We start from the raw sequence: 13,400 nt of genomic DNA, 5'->3' as shown, positions 1-13,400 counted from the left end.
TGGATAGATGACTGAATTGATGGATGAATGGATGGATGAATGAATGGGTGGATGGATGATTGAATGAATGGATGAATGAATGGATGAATGAATGAATGAATGAATGAATGAATGAATGAATGAATGAATGAATGAATGAATGAATGGATGGATGGATGGATGAATGAGTGGATGAATTTGTGAATGAATGGATGAATGAATGAGTGAATGGATGGATGGATGGATGAATGAATGAATAAGTGAATGGATTGATGGATGAATGGATAAGTGGATGCTTCTTTTTGCGGCTCTCGACGAAGGCGGACGCTTCTTCTGCTCCTCTCCCTTATCTATCTGCTCTGCTACTGCTTTTGTCCCGTCTCGTCTTCAGAGTCTCTCCTTTTCACTCCTCCCAAACTCTACAATCATGGAATTGATTAACTGGTCTCTCAGCACAATTGACCAAATTTTTGCGACGAGAAGTCAGGGGGTAAGGGAGCCCTCCTGCCCCGACGGGACATTTTTTGCCAGATACATGATGGATTCCTGGAAACATTGGAGGATCCTGTGCCTGTTGATTCTGTCGGACGAGGACGTTGAAGATGATTCATGGATTAATGATAACAGGATTTCTGCTGCTTCGAGCTGGGGGATTCCTGGTTTATTGACAAAGGCGTAAGTCGTCGACAGCTGTTTTGGCTCTTTCTGAGCTGCCGGACGTGGCTGAGGGGACAAGCTCTGGACCAACACTCAGACTTTAACGCTGGGAGAGCAGAGCCGTAAGCTGGATGTGATTCTTGAACAGAATTGCAGGCTAGCAGCGGTCTTTGAGCTCATTGGCAAGATGGAGAAGACCTTGGAGAAGTTGGAAGCTCAGCTTGGTGGAAATTGATCACAAATTCGTCTGATTGGAGTCGCCGCTGATGAACCAGAGACTGAAGGCAGACGGAAAATTACTGAGTCCGTCTGTTCTTTCAATACAATTGTTGATTCTATAATCTGACCTTGACAGAGCAGCTTGGCCTGCTGCTCCAGTCACAATCTTCCTGGTGGAATGTAAACAAGATGCTCTGCCCCCACTAGCCCTCCCCTCTCCAGGAACATCTGTGGACCTGGATCAGAACTGACCGAGCCGTCTGATAACATCAAGGACATTGGCTGAGAGCAGCTCTGAGCGAAGTTCACGGACTTACCGCTCACACACACACACTTACAACACACCTCCTTCATCTCAACGCCTTCCCGGGCCCCCCTCTTATCAGCCCCCCCAACAGTCTCCGGGTATCGAGCACCACGAAGGTCGCAGCGATCACTTGGATGGTTGAATGAATGAATAAGTGAATGAATGGATGAATGAATGACTGAATGGATAGATGAATGGATGGATGGATGAATGAATGAGTGGATGAATGATGGATGGATGAATGAATGAGTGGATGAATTTGTGAATGAATGGATAGATGAATGAATGGATGAATGAATTTATGAATGAATGGATGAATGGTTGAATGAATGAATAAGTGAATGGATGGATGAATTTATGAATGAATGGATGATGAATGAATGGATGGATGAATGGTTGAATGAATGAATAAGTGAATGAATGGATGAATGAATGAGTGAATGGATAGATGAATGAATGGATGAATTTGTGAATGAATGGATGATGAATGAATGGATGGATGGATGGATGAGTGGATGGATGGATAGATGACTGAATTGATGGATGAATGGATGGATGAATGAATGGGTGGATGGATGATTGAATGAATGGATGAATGAATGGATGAATGAATGTGTGGATGAATGGATGATGAATGAATGGATGAATGGTTGAATGAATGAATAAGTGAATGAATGGATGAATGAGTGAATGGATAGATGAATGGATGGATGGATGAATGAATGAGTGGATGAATGAATGGATGGATGGATGAGTGGATGAATTTGTGAATGAATGGATGAGTGGATGGATGGGTGGATGGATGAATGGATGGATGAACGAATGGGTGGATGGATGAATTGATGAATTTATGAATGAATGGATGATTGAATGAATGGATGAATGAATGGATGAATGAATGTGTGGATGAATGGATGATGAATAAATGGATGAATGGTTGAATGAATGAATAAGTGAATGAATGGATGAATGAATGAGTGAATGGATAGATGGATGGATGGATGGATGGATGAATGAATGAGTGGATGAATGAATGGATGGATGGGTGGATGGATGAATGAATGAGTGGATGAATTTGTGAATGAATGGATGGTTGAATGAATGGATGAATGAATATGTGGATGAATGAATGAATGAATGAATGAGTGAATGGATGGATGAATGAATGAGTGAATAAATAGATGAATTGTGCTCTTGTGCAGCTGAAACACCACCTGTTCAGAACGAAACATAAAAACACTTTAATCTTATTTTTAACGTTTTTATTTGAATATTTTATATTTGACTTTAATGTTTTAACAAGTTACACATAAAGATTTATTGATGATTGATTCATGAAAACAGAAAACACCTCTCGTTCAATATCTGATATGATTTCTATTTATTTACATTTTAGACTCAGCTTTAGAATAAAATAAAAAAAGAGTTAAAATTAAAATAATTCATTGTTAAATCCTCAATTAATAAACAATTATAAAACAAAAACATCTTAAGTTTATGAAATAAATAAATAAAACCCTGTCCCTGTGGAGACCCCTGGTGGACCTGGACCTGGACCTGGACCAGGACCAGGACCTGGACCTGGACCTGGACCAGGACCTGGACCTGGACCTGGACCAGGACCTGCAGGACCGGGACCTGGACCTGGACCTGGACCTAAACCAGGACCTGGACCAGGACCTGGACCAGGACCAGGACCTGCAGGACCTGGACCTGGACCCGGACCTGGACCTGGACCTGGACCTGGACCTGGACCTGGACCTGGACCAGGACCTGGACCTGGACCTGCAGGACCTGAACCTGGACCTGGACCTGGACCTGGACCTGGACCTGGACCTGGACCTGCAGGACCTGAACCTGGACCTGGACCTGGACCTGGACCTGGACCTGGACCAGGACCTGGACCTGCAGGACCTGAACCTGGACCTGGACCTGGACCTGGACCTGGACCTGGACCAGGACCTGGACCCGGACCCGGACCTGGACCTGGACCTGGACCTGGACCTGGACCTGGACCTGGACCTGGACCTGGACCTGGACCTGGACCTGGACCTGGACCTGGACCAGGACCTGGACCCGGACCTGGACCTGGACCTGGACCTGGACCTGGACCTGGACCTGCAGGACCTGAACCTGGACCTGGACCTGGACCTGGACCTGGACCAGGACCCGGACCAGGACTAGGACCAGGACCTGGACCTGGACCCTGACCTGGACCTGGACCTGGACCTGGACCTGGACCTGGACCAGGACCCGGACCAGGACCAGGACCAGGACTAGGACCTGGACCTGGACCTGGACCTGGACCTGGACCTGGACCCGGACCAGGACCCAGACTCAGACGTAGGCCTTGGCGCTGCCCCCGTCGGAGGCGGCTGCTCGGTAGATGGTCGGTCTGGTGGAGTAGGAGGAAAAGTGTCTGCAGGAGGAAGAAGAGGAACCATGAGACACGGAACACACGATACCATAACGGTATAAGCTAGGAGTACGATAACGGGATGAGGTACAAGTACGATAACGGGACGAGGTACGAGTACGATAACGGGACGAGGTACGATAACGGGATGAGGTACGAGTACGATAACGGGATGAGGTACGATAACGGGATGAGGTACGAGTACGATAACGAGATGAGGTACGAGTACGATAACGGGATGAGGTACGATAACGGGATGAGGTACGAGTACGATAACGGGATGAGGTACGAGTACGATAACGGGATGAGGTACGAGTACGATAACGGGATGAGGTACGAGTACGATAACGAGATGAGGTACGAGTACGATAACGGGATGAGGTACGATAACGGGATGAGGTACGAGTACGATAACGGGATGAGGTACGAGTACGATAACGGGATGAGGTACGATACGATAACGGGATGAGGTACGATAACGGGATGAGGTACGAGTACGATAACGGGATGAGGTACGAGTACGATAACGGGATGAGGTACGAGTACGATAACGGGATGAGGTACGATAACGGGATGAGGTACGAGTACGATAACGAGATGAGGTACGAGTACGATAACGGGATGAGGTACGAGTACGATAACGGGATGAGGTACAAGTACGATAACGAGATGAGGTACGATAACGGGATGAGGTACGAGTACGATAACGAGATGAGGTACGAGTACGATAACGGGATGAGGTACGATAACGGGATGAGGTACGAGTACGATAACGGGATGAGGTACGATAACGGGATGAGGTACGAGTACGATAACGAGATGAGGTACGAGTACGATAACGAGATGAGGTACGAGTACGATAACGGGATGAGGTACGAGTACGATAACGAGATGAGGTACGAGTACGATAACGGGATGAGGTACGATAACGGGATGAGGTACGAGTACGATAACGAGATGAGGTACGAGTACGATAACGGGATGAGGTACGATAACGAGATGAGGTACGAGTACGATAACGAGATGAGGTACGAGTACGATAACGGGATGAGGTACGATAACGAGATGAGGTACGAGTACGATAACGAGATGAGGTACGAGTACGATAACGAGATGAGGTACGAGTACGATAACGAGATGAGGTACGAGTACGATAACGGGATGAGGTACGAGTACGATAACGGAACGAGGTACGAGTACGATAACGGGATGAGGTACGAGTACGATAACGGAACGAGGTACGAGTACGATAACGGGAGGAGGTACGAGTACGATAACGGGATGAGGTACGAGTACGATAACGGGATGAGGTACGAGTACGATAACGAGATGAGGTACGAGTACGATAACGGGATGAGGTACGATTATGATAACGTGATGAGGTACGAAATCGTAATGAGGTACGAGTACGATAACGGTATAAGCTAGAAGTACAATAACAAGATGAGGTACGATAAAGGGATATGGTACAAGTACGATGATGGAATGAGGTATGATACGATAACAGGATAAGCTAGGAGTACGATAACGGGATGAGGTACGATACGATAACGGGATGAGGTACGAGTACGATAACGGGATAAGGTACGAGTACGATAACGGGATGAGGTACGAGTACGATAACGAGATGACATGGCCGCCGTCATTGGCGTCTGGTCCTTACCGAGGTTTCCTGCAGGAGCAGCAGAGCATGGAGCCGCCCAGCAGGGCCAGACCGGAGGCTGCCCAGCCCAGGTAGAGGCCGGTACCCAGCTCAAACCTGCAGACAGGTAACAACTAGTTAGTGTTTAACCTCTAGTTAGTGTTAGTAAACCTCTGGTTAGTGCTGGTTAACCTCTGGTAGAGGCCGGTACCCAGCTCAAACCTGCAGACAGTTAACCTAGTTAGTGCTAGTTAACCTCTGGTAGAGGCCGGTACCCAGCTCAAACCTGCAGCACAGGTAACCTCTGGTTAGTGCTGGTTAACCTCTGGTTAGTGTTTAACCCAGCCCAGGTAGAGGCCGGTACCCAGCTCAAACTAGTTAGTGTTTAACCTCTAGTTAACCTCTGGTTAGTGCTGGTTGACCTCTGGTTAGTGTTTAACCTCTGGTTAGTGTTAGTAAACCTCTAGTTAGTGTCAAGTAAACCTCTAGTTAGTGTTAGTTAACCACTAGTTAGTGTTAGTTAAGCTTTAGTTAGTGTTTAGTTAACCTCTAGTTATTGCTAGTTAACCTCTAGTTAGTGCTAGTTAACCTCTAGTTAGTGTTTAACCTCTAGTTAGTGTCAGTAAACCTCTAGTTAGTGTTAGTAAACCTCTAGTTAACTCTAGTTAACCTCTAGTTAGTGTTAGTAAACCTCTAGTTAGTGCTAGTTAACCTCTAGTTAGTGTTTAACCTCTAGTTAGTGTCAGTAAACCTCTAGTTAGTGTTAGTAAACCTCTAGTTAACTCTAGTTAACCTCTAGTTAGTGTTAGTAATCCTCTAGTTAGTGTTAGTAATCCTCTAGTTAGTGTTAGTAATCCTCTAGTTAGTGTTAGTAATCCTCTAGTTAGTGTTTAGTAAACCTCTAGTTGGTGTTTAACCTCTAGTTAGTGCTAGTTAACCTCTAGTTAGTGCTAGTTAACCTCTAGTTAGTGTTAGTAAACCTCTAGTTAGTGCTGGTTAACCTCTAGTTAGTGTCAGTAAACCTCTAGTTAGTGTTGGTAAACCTCTAGTTAACTCTAGTTAACCTCTAGTTAGTGTTAGTAAACCTCTAGTTAGTGTTAGTAATCCTCTAGTTAGGGGTCCGCTGACTGACCTCAGGCCGGCGTAGAGCGGGTCGTAGAAGTCGCTGATGACTCTGGCGGCGTACCAGGAGACGGCGGTCAGGGAGAAAAGCCCTGGAAGAGAAAACCCCGGGTAAAAGTCGGAGCTAATGCAGCTAATCATCCAACACACCAGGTCAACACACTGGCCACGGTTACATGACGGGTTTTAATTCTGAATTAATTAATCCCTAATGACATAATTCAGAATTAAACTATTTTCCTTCGAGTTTACATGGAAATTAATTCCTATCCAATCAGAACCTTCCCAACCCCCAGACCTGGAGAGGAATGGGAGAAAGACCATCAAACGTGTTTCCATGGAAACCTCAATTCAGAATTACTATTTCCATGTAAACTCCAAGGAAAATAGTTTAATTCTGAATTATTTAATTCGGAATAATTAATTCAGAATTAAAAAACATCATGTAACCGTGGCCAGTAATGGTCCCAGTTCAGAGCCCTGTGGGACACCAGGAACCCCCTCCGGCGGGTCTTTCCTCTAACGAGTCTCCGTACGGACGGAGTTTCGTCTCCGTAAGAACGGAGTTTCGTCTCCGTACGCACATTGTTTCGTTTCCGTACGGGCGGAGTTTTGTCTCCGAGTAATTAGATTATTAGAATTAGATTAGATTAGAAAACTTTATTGATCCCCAAGGGGAAACTGCTTTGCCACGCAATAAAAACACAAACATCCACTTAACAAACAATACAAACATTTCCATACCATTGCACAAAGCTTATCAACATGATTGGATACTTCATACAACAGAGTAGGCTGCTCAAAGCAAGTGATTTAAATTGATATGAATATAGGCAAGGATAAATAAATAAATAAATAAATAAATAAATAAATATAAGAAAATATACACCTCCAGAAGATTAAAAAAGAACAACAACAACAACAACAATAGACAGCCGCTATTTGTGGTTAAAATATCTGACTGCTGCAGGAACAAAGGAGCGTCTGAGTCGTTCAGTAGAACACCGAGGCATCACTAACCGCTCACTGAAGGAGCTTTTAAGATCCTTAAATATATTGTGGAGTGGGTGGTTATCATAGAGGAGGACTGTTTTCAACTTGGTCCTTGTTCTCTTCTCCACTATTACCTCAAGCTTATCTGGGTTAAAACCAATCACTGAGCCAGCCCTCTTGATTATTTTATTAATCCTGTTCTTGTCGTCATAGGTATACTGCCTCCCCAGCACAGAACAGCATAAAATAAGACACTAGCCAGAATGCCCTGGTAGAAAATGCCTAGCAGCCTTGGGCTAATGTCAAAGGATCTAAGTTTCCTTAGAAAGAAAAGCCTGGACTGAGCCTTCTTTACAAGGACCCCCGTATTTTCCTTCCAGTTGAGCTTATTGTCCAAATGGACACCAAGATATTTGTAGGACTCCACAATTTCTATTCTCTGATTATTAATTGTCACTGGGACAGCCTCCTCTTTTTTCTTTCTAAAATCGATAATTAGCTCTTTTGTTTTACCCACATTCAGCTGTAAAAAATTTGTATCACACCATTTGGCAAAAGAGTGTGCCTCTTTTTTATAGGCCACGTCATTGCCATGGTTAAGCAGACCCACAAGTGCAGTGTCGTCTGAAAACTTTTGTATTAGACAGGATGGCTGACTATGCCTGTAATCAGCTGTATAGAGCGAAAATAAAAAAGGAGATAAAACTGTCCCCTGTGGAGCTCCTGTATTGGTTAAAATGATGTCTGAGGCTTTATCAAGCCTGACATACTGGGGACGAGCAAAAAGATTAATTTTAAATTGTAACTCGTACAGACGGAGTTTCGTCTCCGTACAGACGGAGTTTCGTCTCTTTACGGACGGAGTTTCGTCTCCGAGGAACTCGTACCCGACAGGATGAAGAGGATTCCTCCGCTCAGGGCGATCCGGTCTTTGACGAGCTCCGACATCCCGCCGATCTTGGTGCACCGCAGTCCCAGGATGGAGGACAAGATGGCCGCCAGACCGAACAGCAGCGCCAGGATCATGAGAGCCCTGCAGGTCTGGAGGTGAACTGCAGACACAAGCAGAGCTGCTAGTTAGTGTTAGTAAAACTGCTAGTTAGTGTTAGTAAAACCACTAGTTAGTGTTCAGTAAACACTAAGTAGAGGTTTACTAAACACTAACTAGAGGCAGAATTCTTCTTTACGATGTTTAAAAAAGTTTGTGAAATAAATGTTTTTCAATTAAAAAATACTTTTGATAATAATTGCAGTTTAAACGAATAGAGATAGAGATTGAACTCTGAGGCGTTCCTCAGGGCTCCATCCTCGAGCCTCTGTGACTACATTTACATCAGTCAAAATTCAGGTTATTGCTAATATTCCGGTTACTGAAACATTCAGAATATTCCGTTTCCATGGTAATTAATCATTCAGGATATGTGGATCAAACCAGCGACGCACGGAGAACGTCATGACACAATTCCCGTCATTTCTGCTTCTTCTTCCTGTATCCAAATTCAAAACAAATGCTGCTTCAACTTTTCTCTCACCTTCTTGTAAATCTTCTATCCCGGTACTTTGTACCGTCTACAAATGCAGAAATGTTCATATCCTTCATTACATTTATGAAGTGATTAGTCTCCTCCTGGTCTTGGTTTCTCCGTGTTTAGAAGAACTTCCTGGACTCAAAAGTCCTGGGGCCTCATGTACAAAGACTTGCGTGGATTTCCTACTGAAACATGGCGTACGCTTAAATCCAGAAAACGTCCTACGCACATAAAAATCCAGATGTATGAAACTGTGCGTAGGCATGAATCCAAGCACATTTCCTTTGTACATCCCAATCAACGTGGAATTGAGCGCACATGTAGGAGTACCAGACTCCTCCCTGTCCACGCCTACATTTAAATATGCTAATGTATTTAAATATGTTTCCCTCTTTAATTGCACCATGATACAAGGAGCTGTGTCATCAACAGAACTATCCAGACTTTGATGACAAGTTAATGACGATCATTAATTAGAATCAGGTGTGTTAAAGCACTGAAACATCTAAAACATGCAGGACACCGGCCCTTCTGTGGCCGGTGTCACCTGTGACATATTTTTTTATTTGTTTTTAATATTCTTTATTTCATTCAACAAAATAAAATAATTCAATACAAATACAAATGTTCTTAACTCGTGAATGAAAAGCAAGCAGAAAGAAGAAGAATCTTATCTGATCTGCCCCTTTTTCCAGGAAATAACTTCACAAATAACATAAATTAATCATATAATCTGTACATTAATGGAATGAAAATGCTTCCTGTTAACGTACACATATTCATCCAGTGATGGTGCTTTTATAGCAATGTGTGTGCAGTCGATAGCTCCGATTACATTAGGAAAACCGGCTAGATATTCTTTCTCTTCTTACTGCGCCATTGGCGCTTTCTTCTAACACCGCCAAAGCTGCCATTGTTGTTAACGGTATTTCTGCACCACTTTGCTTTTATATCCACTCGTGTAATTGCAGACAGTTGAATGTGTTAATTGTTCATCAGTGTCTCTGATGTGCACATCACTCTGAGGGCTAATTGTTTTCACTTTATTAACAGTTTCCCAGCATCACCACTAAGTGTCGCCAACGGACCAATAGCTGTGGAAACGTGCGTACGCCAGCCATGAAGTTGGCGTCAGGCACCGCACATTTCCACGGCCATTTCACTCTTGATTCATCTGAACGTTTGCGTGGAAAAGGGCGTACGCCATGTTTTTGTGCGTACGCACCCTTTGTACATGAGGCCCCAGCATTCCTTGTGAACAGAACATGAGCAGAAAACAGATTCCTGTTCCGTTTGATGGGGATATTCCGTTTGGTGTTTACATGACCCAATATTCAGGTTTAAAAGGAGTAACCCAGGGCTCATATTGGGGTTTTTAAAAACCTGAATATGAGCAAATTCAGGTTATTCAAAGGGGTTATTGGTGTTTACATGGCCGTGTAACCGGGTTATTGCTAATATTCGGGTTTTAAAAGGGTTATTGATGCATGGAAACACAGTCTGTGATAAAGACCCTGACCCGGCCCTGGGGGGCCCGGTTCCCCCGGCTCCCCCGGTTCCCCCGGCCCGGACTCACCCGGCAGCCCCAGCAGCGTCTTGAAGCGGCTGCACTGCACCGACCCCAGCGAGGTGGCGGCGCAGCTGCTCCACAAACCCTCGAACGTCCACTGGCTGGTGGTGACGGCCTCGGCCTGGCTCTTCACCCTCCACGTCTGGGACGACGTGCAGCTGGACTGGAGACACCAGGACACAACGCCCAGGACCAGGCCCAGCACCTGCAGGCCCGCCGCCATGTTCCCACGCTCCTGGGAAACCCTGGAATATCCTGGGACCGCCGGGAATATCCTGGAATATCCTGGAATATCCTGGAATATCCTGGAATATCCTGGAATCACCGGGAATATCCTGGAATATCCTGGAATATCCTGGAATCACAGGGAATATCCTGGAATCACCAGGAATCACCTGGAAAGACGTTTTTAACACGTTGTTAGGATTTCATGAAATTGTTAAAAGCTCAAAGGATTTCTAACACTTGTGGGCTTTCTCTTTATATTCAAACTAACCTCGTATTTAGCGAGACACGGAGCCCCCTGGTGTTACGGGTAGACTATATTAGATGTAGAGGTTAAATACAATACACACACCACTGTTGAGAGGAGACATTGGGGGGAAATAGGTGGTTTAGGTCTGCTCTTTTGGAAAAAGGCGCGTGCCACTCAAGATTCCAAGATGGCGGCCACTAAAATCTAAGATATCCACCCGAAAACGTGCTTTTTCCTTTCTCGAAATGCCTTGGTTTTAAGCCCCATAAATATATTAAAGTTGAATATAAAGTTGGGCATTGTGGACATTTTGGTACTGATGAAGCATTCCAACAGCACGTGGCCCCTGCAGGGACAACGACGCCTTGCAGATTGCTCCAGCCTCATACCCCGCTCAAGACATTGTCATGCAAGTTCCAGCTCCTGAGGACCCCTGCCGGGACGAAGATTTGCAGGCAGCGCCAGTCTCATTCAATGCTCAAGACATTGTCACGCAAGTTCCGGCGTCTTGCATCCCCGCCGAAACAGGCACCGTGGAAGGGGATTTGACTTCCAGCCCCTGCAGAGACGAAGACCATATATGGACTTCCTGACTACTCAGGGGTAGTCCCAAAACTGAAAGATCACACCTCTGACTGTCTCTCACTGACTTGTTTATTCCTGCCTTTTGTGCGTTAAACTTCTTGTATAAAAACCTTGTTACAAAATCACTCGAGGTCGGCACACCAACTCAGACACGATCTGTGTAGGTTCGCTCACCGCCGGCTTGCTAAATAAAAAAAACACTATACCACAAAGCGGACTTCTGAACTGGTTTGATAAATTCCTCAACAGTACCAAGTACATGTCTGTATGTTATTGCTCAGGCTTATTATTTATTCTTCTATAAACTTCGGTGCGTAACTAGTCCCGCAGCTTTGAGAAAACGCGAAAAGTAAAAACGTAGAAACGTGTGCCTTAAACCCGAATCGAGTGGTATGACTTTTATTAGCGGTTGGTACACACGTTTTTGCGCAACGTGCAAAAACCTGCGCTTTTGGCGGCATCCGGAACGCATTGGGAGAACTTTGGGGCCTCACCACTCGCACACCGTTACTTGAAAAATTCTGAACTGATTTAGAAAGTTTTAGGCCCTGAAGCGGCGCAAATTCCTGCCTCGGTCTCCATTGACTGTAATGTAATCAAAAGTTTTCTTCAAAAAAATCTCACTTTGTTTTCGCACTGCCGTTACTCAGACAGTTTAAGGAATATCTGAATAAAATTAAGATTGTCAGAATCTGCCGGGTACTGTGTCTCTCACAATGTCTTTGTTTTTCTGCTAGGAGCTACGGTTTTCTCACAAATCGGAGTTATTTGAGAACTTGTCAGAAGGCAAAATCTGGGGTTTTCTCACAGCCAAACCGGAAGGTTCTAAAGTCGAGGTTCTTGTTGCCGGGGCAACCAGAGCTCAGCTGCTGAGTGATTGACTGAGCCAGAACTGGTCACATGACGCGTTCATATACTTTAACCTGTAAAATGGAGAAATCTGACCCCTGACCTTTTGACCTTAGCCGATCCCCAGTCCTGCTGGGAACAGGTTCATGGTATATATATAAATTTGTATATTATTAGCCCCGCCCCTTCTTCTGATTGGCCGATATGTGATATTCCGATAACTTTTGAATGGTTTGACATAGAGAGTCGTGGGTGGTGTCATTTGACTCGGTATTGAGTCCTTGAGCATGATTAGTGCAAATTAGCCCGGCCCTTCTTCTGATTGGTCGATATGTGATAGTTCCTATTTTCTGGAATACATTTTGAATGGTTTGATATAGGAAATGTCATCAAAATCGCAATCATCCGGCAGTAGTCCCGTGGCACTTCAAAATTTCCAGGGAATTTTGTGTCTAGTTATTATTATTAACTGCCGAAGAAATGGCATAAATTGCGCCAAAAATTACACAATTCATTCAAAATGGCCGACTTCCTGTTGGGTTTGGGCCATGGCGCCAATAGACTTTTCTTTAAGTTGCGCCATGATACAGGTACAGATTTTCGTGCATGTACGTCAAACCGTATTGTGGGGCTTGAGGCACCAAGTTTTCTAGGGGGCGCTGTTGAGCTATTAGACCACACCCATTAATGCAAACCATTAAATATCACATTTTTCACCAGGCCTGGCTTGGTGATAAATTTGGTGACTTTTGGGGCACGTTTAGGGGGAAAAAAGACCCTCATTTCGTCGGAATAAAAATAAAAATAAAAACAACAACAATTGCTACAGATACAATAGGGCCAATAATACAATAGGGCTCTAATAATAATAATAATAATAATAATAATAATAATAATAATAATAATAAACGGCAGCATGAATAGAATACATGGATCTACATGATTAAAGAAAAAAATAACAAATCTGGAAATATCATTCGGTAATCTGATCAATGAAATGTGTCCTGAGTTTATGTTTAAAATGATTGAATGAAGTAGACGCGATGCTGTATAGCTG

The 13,400-nt window shown here is 44.4% G+C and overlaps 1 protein-coding gene across 1 annotated transcript; it reads right to left on the bottom strand.

Moving 5' to 3' along the window:
- Positions 1-3,466: 3,466 nt before the first annotated feature.
- Positions 3,467-10,809, bottom strand: LOC133442159 (claudin-19-like). Its single transcript, XM_061720117.1, has 5 exons — positions 10,441-10,809; positions 8,223-8,387; positions 6,353-6,434; positions 5,242-5,337; positions 3,467-3,581 (listed from the first exon to the last, which is right to left on the bottom strand). Exons 1-5 carry the CDS (start codon positions 10,655-10,657, stop codon positions 3,500-3,502), a joined length of 642 nt encoding a protein of 213 aa, XP_061576101.1. The 5' UTR covers positions 10,658-10,809; the 3' UTR covers positions 3,467-3,499.
- Positions 10,810-13,400: the final 2,591 nt, after the last annotated feature.

Source organism: Cololabis saira, chromosome 4, assembly GCF_033807715.1.
Source record: "Cololabis saira isolate AMF1-May2022 chromosome 4, fColSai1.1, whole genome shotgun sequence".
Classification (NCBI taxonomy): Eukaryota; Metazoa; Chordata; class Actinopteri; order Beloniformes; family Belonidae; genus Cololabis; species Cololabis saira.
This window is presented reverse-complemented; position numbering and strand designations above follow the sequence as displayed.

Bases quoted from the DNA above. Each gene is read 5' to 3' on its own strand.
- LOC133442159 (XM_061720117.1), bottom strand. From the start codon at position 10,657: ATGGCGGCGGGCCTGCAGGTGCTGGGCCTGGTCCTGGGCGTTGTGTCC. The intron at 8,388-10,440 runs GTGAGTCCGGGC...TTGTGTCTGCAG, and splicing joins GACGCTGCTGGGGCTGCCGG to TTCACCTCCAGACCTGCAGG. The intron at 5,338-6,352 runs GTCAGTCAGCGG...ACCTGTCTGCAG, and splicing joins CCGCTCTACGCCGGCCTGAG to GTTTGAGCTGGGTACCGGCC.